General features: G+C 42.7%; 1 protein-coding gene across 2 annotated transcripts in view; it reads right to left on the minus strand.

Annotated features, from left to right (window-relative positions):
* wdfy3 (WD repeat and FYVE domain containing 3) overlaps positions 1-18,540 on the minus strand; it is a 381,322-nt gene that overhangs the window by 187,761 nt on the left and 175,021 nt on the right. For both annotated transcript variants that reach the window (XM_048527789.2, XM_048527782.2), the window contains 3 exons: positions 15,818-16,036; positions 8,088-8,269; positions 3,472-3,703 (listed from right to left, as the gene is read on the minus strand). In XM_048527789.2, coding sequence (XP_048383746.1) covers positions 3,472-3,703; positions 8,088-8,269; positions 15,818-16,036 — 633 coding nt within the window. The remainder of the gene's footprint in view (positions 1-3,471; positions 3,704-8,087; positions 8,270-15,817; positions 16,037-18,540) is intronic.

Here is an 18,540-nt window from a genome sequence, read left to right on the forward strand (position 1 = left end):
TATCAGAGATGGTACAGGTGAACTTAAGGTTGGGGTGGAAGTTGTTGGTGAAGTGGATGAACTGTTCAAGCTCCTCATGGGAGCACAAGGCGGCATAGTCGTCAATGTAACGGAGGAAGAGGTGGGGTTTAGGGCCAGTGTGGCTACGGAAGAGGGCCTGTTCCACATAACCTACAAACAGGCAGACATAGCATGGGCCCATGCGGGTATCCACGGCCACTGCCTTGGTCTGTGTGTGGCCCTCTGCTTCTTCCTGTCCTGCAGGTCCGGCCAGTCCCCTTCCACAGACACCCATAAGACCATAAGACATAGGAGTGGAAGTAAGGCCATTCGGCCCATCAATTCCACTCCGCCATTTAAATCATGGCTGACGGGCATTTGAACACTACTTCCCTGCACTCTCCCCGTAGCCCTCGATTCCTTGTGAGATCAAGAATTTGTCGATCTCTGCCTTGAAGGTATCCAACGTCCTGGCCTCCACTGCACTCTGTGGCAATGAATTCCACAAGCCCACCACTCTGTGGCTGAAGAAATGTCATCTCATTTCAGTTTTAAATTTACCCCCACTAATTTTAAGGCTGTGCCCACGGGTCCTAGTTTCCCCAGCTAATGTAAACAACTTCCCAGCGTCCACCCTTTCCAAGCCATACATTATCTTGTAAGTTTCTATTAGATCTCCCCTCAACCTTCTAAACTCTAATGAGTACAATCCCAGGATCCTTAGTCGTTCATCATACATTAAACCTACCATTCCAGGATCATCCGTGTGAATCTCCGCTGGACACGCTCCAGGGCTAGTATGTCCTTCCTGAGGTGTGCAGGCCCAAAATTGGACACAGTATTCTAAATGGGGCCTAACTAGAGCCTTATAAAGCCTCAGAAGCACATCGCAGCTTTTATATTCCAACCCTCTTGAGATAACCAACAACATTATATTTGCTTTCTTAATTGTGGACTCTACCTGCATGTTAACCTTTAGAGAATCCTGGACCAACACTCCCAGATCCCTTTGCACTTCTGATTTGTGAATTTTCTCACCGTTTAGAAAATAGTCCATGCCTGTATCCTTTTTTCCAAAAGTGCAAAACCTCACATTTACTCACTTTGAATTTCATCAGCCATTTCCTGGACCACTTTCCTAAACTGTCTAAATCTTTCTGCAGCTTCTCCACCTCCTCAGTACTACCAGCCTGTCCACCTATCTTCGTATCATTGGCAAACTTCGCCAGAATGCCCCCAATTCCTTCATCCAGCTTAGCCGAACTCATCCTCACCCTCAACAACTTCTCTTTCAAATCCTCCCACTTCCTACAAAGTGGTACCCACATGGGCCCAAGCTATGCCTGCCTCTGTCAGTTACGTGGAACAATCCCTCTTCTGTAGCTACACTGGCCCTAAACCTCACCTCTTCTTCCATTACGGTCATCAGTGTATCGGCACCCACAAGGAGCTCGAACAGTTCATCCAATTCACCAATAGCTTCCACCCCAACCTAAAGTTCACCTGGACCATCTCTGATACTTCTCCCTCCTTCCTGGACCTCTCCGTTTCTATCTCTGGCAACCACCTTGAAACCGATATCTATTTCAAGTCCACTGACTCCCACAGCTACCTATAATACACGTCTTCCCACCCACCTTCCTGCAAAAATGCCATCCCTTATTCCTAATTCCTTCATTTCTCCCACATCTGCTCCCAGGATGAGGCAAACCATTCCGGTACATCTCAGATGTCCTCGTTTTTCAAAGACCGCACCTTCTCCTTCAGTGGTGGAGAACGGCGTTGACCGTGTCTCCCGCATTTCCCACAACTCATCCCTCATACCCTCTCCCCGCAATAACAACCAAAACAGAATTCCTCTTGCCCTCACGTACCACCCCACGAACCTCTGGATCCAACGCATCATCCTCTGACACTTCCGCCATTTGCAATCCAACTCCACCACCAAAGACATTTTTCCCTCCCCACGCTTATGTGCTTTCTGGTGGGACCACTCTCTCTGGGACCCCCTTGTCCGCTCCACACTCCCCTCCAGTCCCACCATGCCTGGTACTTTTCCCTGCAACCACAGGAAGTACTAGACCTGCCCCGACACCACCCACCCCACACCCGTCCCAGGCCCCAAGGTGACTTCCCACATCAAGCAGATGTTCACATGCACATCTGCAAATGTGGTATACTGTAACCGCTGTTCCTATTGTGGCCTCCTCTACATTGGGGAAACCAAGAGCGGCTTGGGGAACGCTTTGCAGAACACCTACGCTTGGTTCACACTAAACAACTGCACCTCCCAGTCGCGAACCATTTCCACTCCTCCTCCCATTCCTCAGATGACATGTCTATCCTGGGCCTCCTGCAGTGCCACAATGATGCCACCCCACGGTTGCAGGAACAGCACCTCATATTCCGCTTGGGAACCCTGCGGCCCAATGGTCTCAATGTGGACTTCACAAGCTTCAAAACCTCCCCTCCCCCACTGTATCCCAAAACCAGCCCAGCTTGTCCCCACCCCCCTAACCTGTCCTTCCTTCCACCTATCCCCTCCTCCCTCCTCACACCCATTTCCAACCTACTAACCTCATCCTGCACCCCCCTTGACCTGTCCATCCTCCCCAGATTGATTTATCTCCTCCCTAACTCCCCACCTAAACTCACCTTTACTGGTACCATGCCCGCCTCTTCTACCTGTCTGTCTCCTCTCCACCTAACTTCTCCTTTAACCATCTTCTATCCGCCTCCCCCTCTCTTCCTATTTATTTCAGGATCCCCTTCACCTCCCTCATATGTGAAGGAGGGTCTAGGCCCGAAAAATCAGCCTTCCTGCTCGGCCTGCTTTGTTCAGACATCACAATGTTGCTCTGAGCCTCCTCCAAGCTACTGAAAGTACTTGGAGATGGATCAACTAATAGTAATTCACTGAAGTGCAGAAGAATGACTTCAGGGACAATTAAATAGCCTTCCCTTTTATCCCCTTCACTCAACACCAACTTTATTTTTGCATGCCTGTACATGCGTGCATAGGAATGGTTTTAGAAGAGGGTGAGAAATTATAATGGTTAAAATAGGTGATTAATTTGTTCTATAGCCAGTATTGTCATTGTTACCTAATTTCGAGATATAGGACCAAACTGAATCTTGGACTTTCCTATTTCAGATGCTTCAGCTGCTTAGTTATGTTGATAAGCCACCCGAAGACTATTCCACTATTTTTTGAACAATGCTGATGAATGTTTTAGTCATAATCTATAACTGAAGAAACTAATCACCAATGACATGTGCTGGTACATCATGCTTAAATCAATATGACAAAACAAGTGAGAAGAATTTTTCAACAGATACACAAAGTTGGGTAAATCAGTTGTGTAATAACACTAACGTGCATTTTCCCTCAAATTAACAAACTCCTTATTTGACAGAAACCCTATTCAGCTTAATGTTAAACATTAAAATTTTGCATCAAAAATTACTTACATGGGACACACACAGCTTGGAAGCTACCAACATAGTTTGGTCCTAATTCATAAATGATAGAGATACTGGAAGCAGGTAAAACTTCCTCCAAGAAATGTGTAGGTCCTAGACGCCATACTAACGAAGAGATCTGACGCTGAGCTGGAGGTGTTCCAATGTAGCCATACACTGTACTAACAACTGGCAGATTAGTTGACCCTGATCCACCTGGTGAACTGTGGATATAATGAAGCTGTAAAGTCAAATAGAAAGAAGAAACAATGATCACCATCTGAATGTCTGCTTTACATAAAATATAAGTCAACCACATAACAACAGTGGTTTGCACATTCTGGATGTCACAGCAAAATCTGTCATATCAAAAGTCATGATTATGCAGTGTGCATTCATGATGTTTGCTGTTTTAACAATTAATGTTGCTTCAGAAAAAGCTTTGTTTATAACATTACCTGGCCCTATTATTGGAACTCTGGATGCTATTACTCCTTGAATACTATAGAACTTGAAGCATTCACCATGTGAAACATGAAAACTGCCAGAAGACTGAGACTAATGCCTGCAAATACACAATTCAGTTACTTTTCTTGAATAAAACTGTCTAAATTTGATGACACCAAAATTGGCAGAGTTGCAAACAGTGAGGTGGTTTGTCAAAGGATACAGATAAATTGCAGATTTGGGTAGAGAAAGGGCAGATACGAGTTTCATCCAGACAAATGTGAGGTGATGCATTCAGGAAGATTGATTTCAGGTGCGAATTATACAGTAAGTGGTAGGACCCTGAGGAGCACTGACAGAGGGATCTGGTATACAGGTCCACAAATCCCTGAAAGGGACAACATAGGTGGATAAGGTGGTCAAGAAGGCATACTGCATGCTTGACATCATTTGCCAGGGCATTGAATATAAAAGTTGGCAAGGTTATGTTACAACTGTATTAAAAAAAAACTTTAGTTAGGCCACATTTGGAATATTACATGCAGTTCTGGCCACCACACTACCAGAAGGATGTGGATGCTTTGGACAGGGGTTGGATAAATTTGGATTGTTTTCACTGGAAGGGAGGGCTGAGGGGCGGCCTAATAGAGGTCTACAAAATTCAGAGGCACAGATAGCATGGGTAGACAGAGACTTTGTCCCATAGTGGAAAGGTCAACTACAACAGGGCACAGATTCAATGCAACAGGCAGAAAGTTTAGGGGAGAATTGTGAGAAAAATCTTTCCCAGAGGGTGATTGGTGCTTGGGACGCACTGCCAAAGGAGGTGGTGGAAGCAGGCATGTTAGCACATTTGAGCCGTATCTTGATAGATACATGAACAGGAGGCAGAGGGATAGAAACAGTGTATGGACAATCAGTAGCAAGTCTAAATTAGGACTAAAAATTGGCACAGACTTGGTGGGCTGAAAGGCTTATGTTCCTGCACCGTACTGTTCTTTAAAATGAAAGAATTGCGGATGCTGTGAATCAGGAACAGAAACAAAGTTGCTGGAAAAGCTCAGCCGATCTGGTAGCATCTGTGAAGGGAAAATGCCCATTTCTGAAGAAGGGTCTTGACCCGATACATCAGCTTTCCTGCTCCTCTGATGCTGCTTGGCCTGCTGTGTTCATCCAGTTCCACACCTTGTTATATCAGAGGTTGTTGAGGTTGGTTGGCTCGCCGAGCTTGTATGTTGTTTTGCAGACGCTTTGTTACCTTGCTGGGTAACATCCTCAGTGCAGTCCCTGATGAAGCATCGGTGTGTTTTCCCACCTGGTTTCTAAACACTGGGGTCTGTTGAGATGGACTGCTTCACTCCTTCGTAGTGGACTGTATATGGGATCGAGTTCAATGTGTTTATTAATAGCCTGCTTTATGGAGTGCCATGCTTCTAGGTATTCTCGTGCCTGTCTCTGCCTAGCCTGTCCCAAGATCTTGGTGTTGTCCCAGTCAAAGTGGTGGTTCTCCTTGTTCATGTGATTGAGATGAGCGAGTACTGGTCATGTCTTTTTGTAGCCAGTTGGAGTTCTTGTACTCTTGATAGTTTCCTTCCTGTTTGCCCACTGTAGTGTTTCCTCGCAGTGTCTGCAGGGGATCTTGTAGATGGCATCGGTCCTGTCTATGGCGTGGAGTGGGTCCTTAGCTCGGGTGAGCAGTTGTCATAAGGTTGACGTGGGCTTGTGTGCCACTCTGATGCCCAGCGGTCGTAGGAGTCATGTGGTGAGTTCCGATATAAGGCAGCATGAGTGTGTCTGATATACGGCAGCACGATGAGTGTGTCGGGGCATGTAGTCGCTTTCTGATGCCGCTCGTGTAGGCATTTTCTGACCCAATTCTTTAGATAACCATTATCCTTGAAAACCTGGAAGACGTATTCTTCTTCCTCCTGGCATATTTCCGTGTTGCTGCAACAACACACTAGAGCAACTTGGAACTACGCTAAGAAGAAGAATACCTCCAGACGTATTCTTCTTCCTCCTGGCATATTTCCATGCTGCTGCAACAACACACTAGAGCAATTTGGAACTACGCTAAGAAGAAGAATACCTCTTCCAGGTTTTCAAGGATAATGGATGTCCAAAGAACCGAGTTCTGAGGAAGGGTCACTGGACCCGAAATGTTAACTGATTTTCTCTTCACAGATGCTGTCAGAGCTGCTGAGCTTTTCCAGCAACTTTGCTTTTGTTCCTATATTCTTCTTTGTTCTTTCTTGTTCTAAACGATGGCATCACTAATTCAGTTATTGCATATTGTTTATAATAGACATTTAGGAATAATCTATTACTGCTACATTCTACCACAATTCCTCAATTTTAATTTTTTTGAGGGAAGGAGAAAATAGCTTGCCAACATTTCAAAGAAAGAACTTGCATCTTTTCTATATGGAAGTTGACACTAGCTTATTTCATATCGTCAGTGTTTAGTTCAAATAAGCTGACATCATTACTGGGTACAATGCTCCTTTGTAATTTATTAGATTGCTACTCCAGTTGGCCAAAGAAACTTATCATTATTTGAAAACAAAAACAAAGTTGCCTGCTGAAAAAGCCATTAAGTAGAGAAATGTACAATAACCAAGTGAAATTTAAATGTTTGAAATCTTAATGGGGGTTGATTGTCTGACCAATCAAGAAACTATGAAATGGCATTAAATGAAATTCAAATATTATAATATATTTGATTTTTTACTTGATAGTCAAAGTAATCGTTGTAAAAATGATAATTACCTAATTAATTTGCATGAAATAAATGCTATCCCACTGGCTGTGTTTTACACTGGGATGCATCACATTGCTATGGTCAATCTCTAGCTTTAAGGACTTTATTGATACACAGCATCACAGTATTTTCTTTAGTTCAAATGAATGTTTCATTCTTCTGGAATGAGTAATCTTTCCTGGAGAATCCAAAAAAAGTGATTTGAACAAACTACATCAACTGCAAAAATCAGTAGAACAGACTGTCCAAAAAATGTTTTCATTTAAATTAGCAAGCCAAAGTACATGCTCCTAAAAGCTTGGTAGTCTCAATTTTGACAGTTTTCTTTTCCCCTCTCATAAAAACCTGTGTCACAAATTTTCTCCATATTGTATGGTAAACAATTGTATGTATTTTTAGTCCTTAGTCATTAGATAACCATTTAGGACTGCCTTTATTAAATTAGTTACTGAAGCAAATGATTCTTCTGGGAATTGGAATCCACTGGCCAATCAATTAGCTTTCACCATTTTGATCAGCTGAAAATCATACAGGATATCCCATAGGGAGAAGTATGAATTCAAAAAAAATGATAAACCATCAGAAAAACTTCGTTGGAAAGAAACTTCACCTCCAATGCTCCATAGAAGCAGCGTGTATTATCTACAAAAGGCACTGCAGAAATGCACCAAAATTCACCTCGGACAACACCTTCTAAACCTGTACAAAAACAAAAGTTCCTAGAAAAGCTCAGCAGGTTAGGCAACATCTGTGAAGGAAAAAACGAGTTAATCTTTTGGGTCTGGTGACCCTTCCTCAAAACCCAAAACATTAACTTGGTTTTTTCCTTCACAGATGCTGCCAGATCTGCTGAGCTTTTTCAGCAACTTTGTTTTTGTTCCTGATTTACAGCATCCGCAGTTCTTTCGGTTTTTACGTTCGAAACCCCTGACCACTTCCACCTAGAAGCACAAGGGTAGCAGATACATGGGAACATCATCTGCATCCTGACTTGGAAATATATTCCTATGCCTTCACTCTTGATGAGTCAAAATTGTGGAGTTCGTTCCCTAACAGCATTGGTGGTCAACCTACAGCATAAGGACAGCAGTTCATTTTCACCTTTTCAAAGGCCACTAAGGACAGACAATAAGTGCAGGGCAACCAGCAACATCCATGTCCCATGAGTGAATTATACTAAAACAATTACATTCCTTGAGCAATACAAAGACCTAACTAATACCTCGGTGCTGTCTCTTATCATACCAAGGTGGATACAGTCCCTGAATTTGTGATGCCATTTTAAAGAGAACACAAACTGACCTGCAGCAGCAGAAAGTTATCTGAAAAACACTTATTTGGTGAAAAATAGTATTCCTGCATTCCAAATGATTTTATAGTTGCAACTTTAGATAAGGGTCCTGTCACAACATCATACCTTTACTGTGTTAATATGTTGACCGTCCACATATAAGGTAGCAGTGCTGTTCTTTAACATTCCTTTACTCATCACAAGCACCAGGTGATGCCACTGTCCCTCATTAATCAAGTCACTGCAGCGAAATCGGGCACAGCAGGGAAGAATTTCATAAAATGATGACTCTTCACTGAAGTCATCAACTAAAAAGAGAATAACAATTAAGCCCTTACTTCACAGGATGACATCGCATTGCACTGCTGTATTTCATAACAGTACTATATCTTTCAGCTGCAATGCTCCACATACTATAATTTATAATAATACAAAACCGTTAACACAGCAGAACATCGCTTCACAAAGATTTTGGGCAGAAGTTTACAATGATGCTGAGATAGCTAATTAACTTAGAGGAAAACCTAGCTGCTGACTAACAGGATGTTATGAAGTCTGCCTCAAAGCTATTACATGCTTCAAGTGGGACAAATTGGTGCAAAAGAGGATGTTTCACCCACTGGAACTGCCTGGATGCAACTAATGTGGTGGCATTATGTAGGGTGGGTTTTAAAGTCCACACAGGAATGAAGGAAGAGGTGGAAGATAGTCAAGTGGGGAAGTGCATATGTCTAGTGTGCAAACAGAACCTGCCAAAGTCTCACTATCAGCACAAATATATTTTTTCGAAAAACTAGGTGCCCACTCCCCTCTGACAGATCACACTAATTGCATTAGCACATGGATAGATAACACTGGGATCAACTGGACTACTAAAAGGCTCAATTGACTGTTAACTCCTTACTTAAATATGGCAGGCAGGTTGCAGATTTCAATGTGTACCCAGTTCCTTAATTCAAGGATTAGCTGGGCACTGTGCAGCCTGAGTATTCACCTGAAACTATATGTTGCAATCCTCGTAAGGAAAATACATCCAGAAATACTGTGTAAAATCAATTCCATTATAAAACAAGACATAAAACTGAGCCACGATGAACACAGTGGGCCAAGCAGCATCAGAGGAGCAGGAAAGCTTGACGTTTCGAGTCGGGACCATTCTTCAGAAATGGGGGAGGGGAAGGGGATTCTGAAATAAATAAGGAGACAGGGGAGGTGAATAGATGATAGATAGAGGAGGAGATAGGGTGAGAGGAGACAGACAGGTCAAAGAGGCAGGGTTAGAGCCAGTGAAGGTGAATGTAGGTGGGGATAGGTCAGTCCAGGGAGGACGGACATGCCAGAGGGGTGGGATGAGGTTAGTGGGTAGGGGATAGGGGTGGGGCTTGAGGTGGGAGGAATGGTTAGGGAGGTGGGGACTAGCTGGGCTGGTTTTAGCAAGTGGTCAGGGGAGGGGAGATTTTGAAGCTTGTGAAATCCACATCGATACCCTTGAGCTAGAGTTCCCAAGCGAAATACGAGATGCTGTTCCTACATCTTTCAGGTGGCGTCAACGTGGCAATGCAGGACACCCAGGATGGGCATGTTGTCTGAGGAGTGGGGGGGGTGGCGCGCGCGGAGAGGAGGAGGAGGAGGAGGAGGAGGAGGAGGAGGAATGAAATGGTTCGCGACTGGGAGGTGTAGCTGTTTGTTGCAAACAGAACGTAATTATTCCGCAAAGCGGTCCCCAAGGCTCCGTTTGGTTTCCCCGATGTAGAGGAGGCCACAACGAGAACAGAGGATACAGTATATAACATTGACAAATGTGCAGGTGAACATCTGCTTGATGTGAAAAGTCTTCCTAGGGCCTGGGATCGGGGTGGGGGGGTGGGGTAATAGGAGCAGGTGTAGCACTTGCTTCAGATGCAGGGAAAAGTGCCGGGGGTAGTGGGGCTGGAGGGGAGCGTGGAGCGGACAAGGGAGTCACGGAGAGAGTGGTCCCTCCAGAAAGCACATAAGGGTGGGGAGGGAAAAATGTCTTTGGTGATAGGGATGGATTTCAGATAGCGGAAATGTCGGAGGATGACACGTTGGAGTTGGAGGTTGGTTGGGTGGTACATTAGGACGAGGGGGATTCTGTTTTGGATTCTATTTGCAAGAATAACTGGACCCCTCTGTCTCCATCTCTGGCATCCACCTGGAAACCCATATCCATTTTAAAACCTACCGACTCCCACCCATCTTCCTGTAAAAATGCCATCCCCTATTCCCAATTCCTTCACCTCTGCCACATCTGCTCCTAAGATGAGGCAATCCACTTCTGAACATCCTAAATGGCCTTTTTTTTCCAAAAACCACAACCTCCCCTTCAGTGATCAAAAATGCCCTTGACTGTGTCTCCCGCATTTCCCGCAACCCCCCTATTCACAATAATAGCTGCACTGACACAATGACGCCACCCGAAAGATGCAGGAACTGCATCTCATATTTTACTTGGGAACTCTACAGCCCAAGGGTACCAATGTGGATTGCACAAGCTTCAAAATCTCCCCTCACCTGACCACATGCCAAAGCAGCCCAACTAGTCCCCGCGTCCCTAACCATTCCTCCCACATCAAGCCCCACCCCTATCCCCTACCCACTAACCTCATCCCACCCACCTGACCTGTCCATCCTCCCTGGACTGACCTATCCCCCACTAACTCCCCACCTACATTCACCTTCACTGGCTCTAACTCCACCTCTTTGACCTATCTCTCTCCCTTCACTCTATCTTCTCCTCTATCCATCTTCTATCTGCCTCCATCTCTCTCCCTATTATTTCAGAATCGCCTTCCCCACCCCACTTCTGAAGAAGGGTCCCGACCCAAAATTTCAAGCTTTCCTGCTCCTCTGATGCTGCTTGGCCTGCGGTGTTCATGCAGCTTCACACCGTGTTATCTCAGATTATCCAGCATCGGCAGTTCCTACTATCTTCATAAAACTGAGCCACTCAGTTTTAGGGCAGGAAGGTGGTTAGCTCAGTTGGCTCTACAGCTGGATGGTAATACAGAGTAAAGCCAACAGTATGGGTTCAAGACTTTCACCGGTGGATGTTACTATGAAGGAGTCTGGGTTGAAACCTCTATCCTTGCTCGAGGCATGGGGATCTCAGGTTGAAGTATCACCAGTTATCACTGTCTAATATCTTTCCTTAAATAAGGGAACAAAACTGCTCACCGTACTCCAGATGTGGTCTCATCAGCACACTGTACAGTGGCAGTAGCTAGATTTATGTGTTTCTCACACATGTATGGGGTGACAAAGTCACTTGCACTGCTGCCTCTCAGCCCTGGGGATCTGAGTTTGATTCCACTCGGGTGACTGTCTGCATGGAGTTTGTACATTTTCCCTCTCAAACTTCTGTATGGGTTTCCTCTGAATGCTTCAGTTTCCTCTCCACAGTCCAGATATGCAGGATAGGAGGATTGGCCATGCTAAATTATCCATTGGGTCCAGCGCAGTGAAGGCTAGATGGATTAGCCATGGAAAAGCAGGGTTATGGAGTTGGGGCAGGGTGTGGTGTGGGTGGGATGCTCTTTGGAGGGTTGATATGGATTCGATGGTCCGAATGGCCTGCTTCCACACTGTAGGGATTCTATGATCCTATAAAGTGATTCCAAGTCCCTTCGTGTTGTAACCCTCTGCAAGGTTTCTCCAATTAAATAAAATTCCGTTCTTTTGTTCTCCCTCCCAAAAAACGAACAATTTCATGTTTTCCCATATTGGAGTCCACTTGCCAACTGCTTGCTGACTTAATCTGTCAACATCTCTCTGCAAGTTGCTTGCCTCCCTCTCGCAACTTATCTTTCCATCTATTTTTGCATCATCTGTACATTTGGCTACAACAGGTAAAGCAGGGTACTGGGAACTACATGCAGAAAATCTACTGATGTTGTCAGTTTACAGATGAGAAACAACAAGTGGCCACAGATTGATGTCAATTTATCACCAGAAATAACTGTGTGGGTATAGGAAGAGAAACCACTGATGCAGATTTTCTGGCTACAACTAAACAGGACGACAATGGGCCCAGCAAAGCACAGCCTCACCCAAATGGATGATGATGGAGATGTAGAAGAAGATATCATCCATTGCTTCAAAGGTTGCCGACAGTTTGAAAGAAGGGGACGTGGTGACCTTTGTTTCAATCACATTGAATGTCATAGTGATTTAATAAGAGCTATGGTACACAAGTCTGATTGTAGGGATTTAAACCTGGAGTTCCAAGAAAAGTGAACTTGGATGTGGAAGGCAACGTGTTCATAGAAATTTGGAAGAAAAGGGATGTTAGAGATACGATAGAGAACTTGTAACAATGTAGGGAACAATGTTTTCTTAAGGGCTGATGAGAAATCTGAAGCAGAGAGAATCAGTCAACAATGGCAGCTAAAATATTTTATACTTTGTGCTAACATTAAATGTCAAAAATATTTAGATCTATTACCATTATTTAGATCAATTTCGAAACTAGAAACACGGTAACAACTTACCTTTAGGAGTACCCTTTAAGATAAGAAATTGGACTGTATTTCTTTGGAAATAAAATGAAACTAAAATTTATATCAACACAGAGGAAGAAATGCTAGGTGGTGACTAAAATGTTGTTCAAACAGGTGGGTTTTAAAGGAGAAGTCAGACAATTAAAGATAGACATCACTGCATGTCTGAAATGACATTAAGAGTTGGACACATTTGCTGGTCTTGTTAGTGATACTCACATCCCATAAAATATTTTATGAAAGATTAGAATAATGCACTAGTGCGCCATGAGTCAGGAAGGAAATGGTGAATTTCAGAACTTAACCAGTGCTTCTCAGAGAGCAGTCAAGAGCATTGTTCAAAGTAAAGGGAGAATTAGCATTAATTCTCATGAAGGTTTTTTTAATTTCAAAACAAAATGTCTGCAGCCCATGAACAGTCTACCTATCAACATTCTCAGTTGTATACATTTGTGTGGTATGGTTTTAATAAGTATCTGGTGTTAGTGCGTAAATGAATTTTTGCAGTCTGAGTAGATTTTCCTTCAAGTTTACTTGCTTGTTATCCTTCCCAACAAAAGAAAACTGAAACAGCCAAACATCAGAATGTTACTTGAACTCCAAAGGCTACCATTATAGGAGCTAACTGCAAAGTGGAGTTCTATTCATTGGAATACAGCAAGTCAGGGTGATTTAATTGGAGGTTTTTGGACTTTAAAATAAATTGATAGGCTGGATAGAGAAACATTTTCTGATGTTACTGCCTAGGGCAAGGGCAAGTATCTTTAAAATCAGAGCAGGGGCATTGAGACGAAAAGGTTAGGTGGTCCATTTTAGGCTGTATGGCAAATGAAAGGTGGTAGTAGAATAGAACTCTGACGCAACCAAAAAAAAACTGCCTTTTATTCCATGTCCTCTTATGTCGAAGTTAGAAGCAAAATACCTATTCTTCTGCCATTTCCTCATTATCTATTATAAACTCTAAATTCTTGTGCTCTCGAACATTAATACATATTTTTCCTACTTTATAGCCTTTTTAGATACCTGTAGAAACTCTTGCTATCCGTTTCTATATTTCGAGTCTCCTCTCACTTTAATTTCTTTCTCCTGAATAATCTTTTGTCATTCTGTCATTCTTTATATTCTGATCAGCTTTGAACAATGTTGTGCTTTAAGTTTAATTCTTTGCTTAATCTCTCTAGTTAATCAGGGTGGTGTGTCTTCTGCTTGGAATTTTTCTTTAAAGTAGGAATTTACTAATGTTGAGTATTCTGAAATATTCCTTACCCGAATACCTCTGCTTCTCTATGAGGTATCTCCTCGCCAAGTAGTCCAGAATGCCCACATAGCTCCCCTTAGGTTTAAACCACTAGTCTTGGACCCAACATATCCCTCTCAAACTGGATATAAACTACAACGTGGAATTGCTTTTACTCAGAAGAGATTAGTTGGTCCTATCTTATTACACAGTACCAGGTCTAACAAACTTCCTATCCATCCTAGCCCTGCCTCTTGCCTTCCACTCCACCCACCAACCCTGCCTTCCAGCTACCAACCGGATTCAGCCCTCCCATCGACCAACCACGTTGTACCTACTACCAGTGTCCATCCATCACTGCCATTCCGGTACCTCTTCCCACCACCACCACCACTCCCCCGATTACTGTTTATCTGCAGCTCCCCCGACCCCCACATCCAGTTCTGAAGAAGGGTAATACGCAAAACGTTGATTTCTCCTTTCTTCCAGATGCTGCCTAGCTCGCTTTGTTCTTCCAGCCTCCTGTTTGTTCATCTTGGATTCCAACATCTGCAATTTTTTGGTCTCTAACATTCTCTTTGGGCCCCTTGTGGCACAGTTCCCACCTGAGTCATAAGGCCTGGGCTCAAATTCCACCTGCTCCAGAACTATTTAATAACATTCCTGAACAGGTGGTTTAGAAATTATCTAAAATATCTATAATCTGCTCTATGGTTGGTCCATGCCATACTTAGAAATTTAAAAGCATTTTGAGTTTCTCATCCAGACTACCACTGCCAATCTGATATTTGCAGTCCATCTGTCAATTAAAATTACCCATGATAAAGGGCATGCAGACCCTTTGTCACTAATATCCAACATCTCACTTCGCATATTTCAATCTCCATCATGATTAGTTAGCAGGCCTGTAGTCTGCTCCAACAATTAAGTTCTTTCTTCTACAAGTCCCATCTCGACCCAGTTTGATCCTAAATTCTGTCTCTTGAACGAAGATGATCTCTTAACATTTATCTAACTTCCTATTATTCTTGAATGTCACTAACCTATGAATATTCAAGGCCTAAACTTGGCCATCCTACAAACATGTCTCCATAATGGTTATCAGAGCATATTTACTTCGTGTACTGTCAATTTGTTTACTTGGTTATAAATGCTACATAGAGGCAGATACAGAGCTATTAACTTTGCCAGTCTGTTACCTTTGTGACATTTAGTCCATTCTTAGCTCTTTCCCCCTCTATCTTTTCACATCATTGGCTGACCTTCACCTTTCATATTCCTATCTGGCTCTCCTGTTTTACCCCTCCTCCTTGATTTGTTGCATCTATCCAAATTTAATGTGCTACTCCACTGTGTTTAGTTTGAAGCCCTCTCTATTTCCCCAGTTATTCAGCTTGCTGAAACACCTATTCCAGGAAGGGTCATGCAAACTTAGTCTGCAGAGTAGATTCCACTTTCCCCAGCACTGATGCCAGTGCCAAACAAAATGGAACTCATTTTCCCCCAAACCGTTTTTTTGAGCCACGTGTTCATTTCTCTAATCTTATCTGCTGTATGCCCATTTATCCATTCTTCAAGTAATAATCTTGAGATGACGACTTGATGTTCCTTTATAATTTAGTACCTAGCTTCTTATGCTCCTTATGTCATTGATGCCATAATCACTAGATCCTCTCACTGCAAGTTCTTCTCAAACCTCAAGCAGATATCCCATACACTATTGCTGGCCAGATGATGCAGCTATCTGAACTCTCACATTTTGCTACAAATATATGAATTTTCAGTAAATGCTGAAATTGAAGTGTTATTTATATCTCACATATAATTACTGCAAAAAACTAACAAAATAGTTAAGATGTCTCGACTGCAGAGAAATTTAATAGTGTTTAAGATAGCTTTAACAAATGTCAGTTGGATGGCCATTTTTCAGCAAAATGCTGCTTTACATGAAGAGGCACATTTTCCACGGTACTAGCTTCAATGCCAAGAACATAAATTTGCTTTCATATTTGATATTAGAAACATTGTCAATTTTTAATTCCTGCATTTGAAATCTATTTCTGTCCAAACATGTTCAGCAATATTTTTGTGTACTGACTCACCATAGTTTTGCAGTAATTCTTCTTTAGTTGAAACTAGCAGGGACCTGTCTTTCCCAGAAAATACAACAGCAAGGCAAATGAAGTGCTGGTCAGAGGAGTTTGATCTTCTAACGAGGGTAAGAAGTCTAACAGGATGATTGCTCATGGGAGTACTAAGCCTCTCAATACAAAACCAAGTAGAATAAGTAAGTCCAGAAGGTGGTGGAAAAAATCGTTCACCTGAAAAAAATTGTAATATTTTAAAAATATACCCATATGAATTCTGTCATATTTGTACAACAAATACAAATAGAAACCTGGTTTTCTGTTTAAATACACCGCACAACATACAATATTACGTCAAGCTTAATGCATTAAATGCGCAAATCTTAGTGGTATGCAGGTACTTCTAAAACATTTATGTAATTTTGTTGAAACATGGGAGTGCCCCTGTCTCTAGGCCAGAAAGTTAGCGTTCAATTCATCACCTGCTGCAGAGGTGCATCATACCATGTCAGAAAATAACAAAGTCTAATGATGTTCATTTTCTATTGGAGTGAAGCAAGGCAAAATCCCTGCCTATCACTTTCACCAACACAGATTCCACTTCAAATGCTGCATGTAGATACTAGTGCCTATGCTGTCTTAAAGATGTCCATCAGACACTGTCAGTGGAAGACAACAGCAAGAATGCATGGGCTCTGGTCAAGGAGAGACTGAACAACAGGTTAAACAACAAAGTTTCCAAGATAGTTTCTTATTCTTCTGAGGGCATAAGAAGCCCCTTGATAAATGATCCTTGAAGTATAACTACCAATAGTTGGATATTGCTGGATATTTCAGTAGGTACAAAATGCAGATCATGCCTGCTATCAGTTGATACTGGCCTTGCCTGTTTAATCATGAGATGCATCTGATAGAATTTCCAGAGAATGGTCCCAGAGTTCTGACTGTGTAGGTGTGTGTAAGGATGGACAGAACAGGTACCTAGCCTGGCATGTTTGGAATTCTGGAGGCTTTATTTTTCAACAGGCAGAAACTGGGTTGATCCTGATTTTTGCGCCAAAACCACAACTCCACGCAATAACCAATGCAAGATATTGTTTTAACATAAATGTTGGAAACAATGGATAACATCAACTACCTCTCATGGAGCCTGCTAGTTGTGGAAAATGTGCTATCTGCAACATGAATGACCAGCCACCTAATGCTGCCAGGTGAGTAAGAAAGTCATGTTGTGCATCACTGGATTCAAAATTAAATGTAAACAAGAAGCATACTTTGTAGGCCTCAGCAGAAAATTAGTGTGGGGAGTTGGAAATGATGGACGCAGAACTATACCCTTTAATTTTAAACTTTTCCTTAAGGGGTGGAGGAAGAGGGAGTATCTGATGGATGCTATAGTTGACTTTCAGATACCTGCTCTCCAGCAATTCAGAAGGTAATAGTACTGTAATCGAATCGCAATCTCCAAATTCGGCACAGATTCGAGTGAAGCTGCACTGTGATGTATAGCTAAGCTACTGACTGAAATAAACTCACTAAACCATTAAGTAAATGTTAGCTCCAAAGATTTCAGTTCAGTTACAAGCAAGATTAGATGGTTGGATAGTTCTGAAGCTGCTGATTTACTCAACTATTTTTAACCTCCACTTTTGATATCTTAGACCACAATAAAACCATTACTCTTTCTCACCTTAGCTGTTGACAACAAGTATACAAATTAGGAGCTGGTAGTCATTTGGTTCCCTGAGCCTCCTCTGCTACTTTACTGTCAAATCTTTATTCTACATACCTTTGACTTCCTGCTCAGTGAAGAATTATGCATAAAGTTTATCAAACTGCATGGAAGCAGGTCATTCAGTCCACACCGATCCTCCAAACAGCATCCCACCCAGGCCCACCCCTCTACCCTATCCCTGCACCCTACATTTCCTACAGCTAATCTACATAGCCTGCAAATCCTGAACACCACGGGCAATTTAGCATGGCCGATCCACCTAGCCTGCACATTTTTGAACAGTGGGAGGAAACCAGAGCACCTGGAGGAAACCCACGCAGACACGGGGAGAACGTGCAAACTCTACTCAGTCCGTCACCCAAGGGTGGAATTGAACCCAGGCTCCTGGCATTGTGAGGCAGCCACACTAACAACTGAGCCACTCCGTTACCCCAGTTGTTCAGCCCACCCCATGGGTAATGCTATTCTCTTGTTAAAGAATAGCCAAATTAATTCTGGGAAAGTATGTTAGCTTCTTACAACCATCTTCAATTCCTTACATCCACTAAAATACATTGCTAAACAGGCTGAAATACTACAATCTCTTTCATGAGTTTTGTGAAAGGAAAGTTAATTATTTCAAAGTTTTTCTACACAAAAATAATTATTTTCTTAGACTCTATGCAAAACTAAATTCCCCTTCTTCACCATTTAACAATTCAGACCACATAGAAAATTCAAGGCTATGGGTCTAGTGTGGAAACTGGAGACTAGAGTACGTAGCGGTACATTCTTGGTGGTACAGACTCAAGGGGCTGAAGGGCCCTTTCTATACTTGCACATTCCATGATTCCAATGACAATAAACCATTCCAGAAGAAGGGAAAGATGATGGTTGATAAAGCTTCCAAAAAATCATTTAATTTCTTTGAAGTGAAAGAGGAACAGAGGGTACCAGCCGGTGATTGATTAAATAGAAACTATAGGACTAGCCAAACTGCACTTACTTTTGAAAGAAGCCAAAG

Source organism: Stegostoma tigrinum, chromosome 1 (genome assembly GCF_030684315.1).
Source record: "Stegostoma tigrinum isolate sSteTig4 chromosome 1, sSteTig4.hap1, whole genome shotgun sequence".
Classification (NCBI taxonomy): Eukaryota; Metazoa; Chordata; class Chondrichthyes; order Orectolobiformes; family Stegostomatidae; genus Stegostoma; species Stegostoma tigrinum.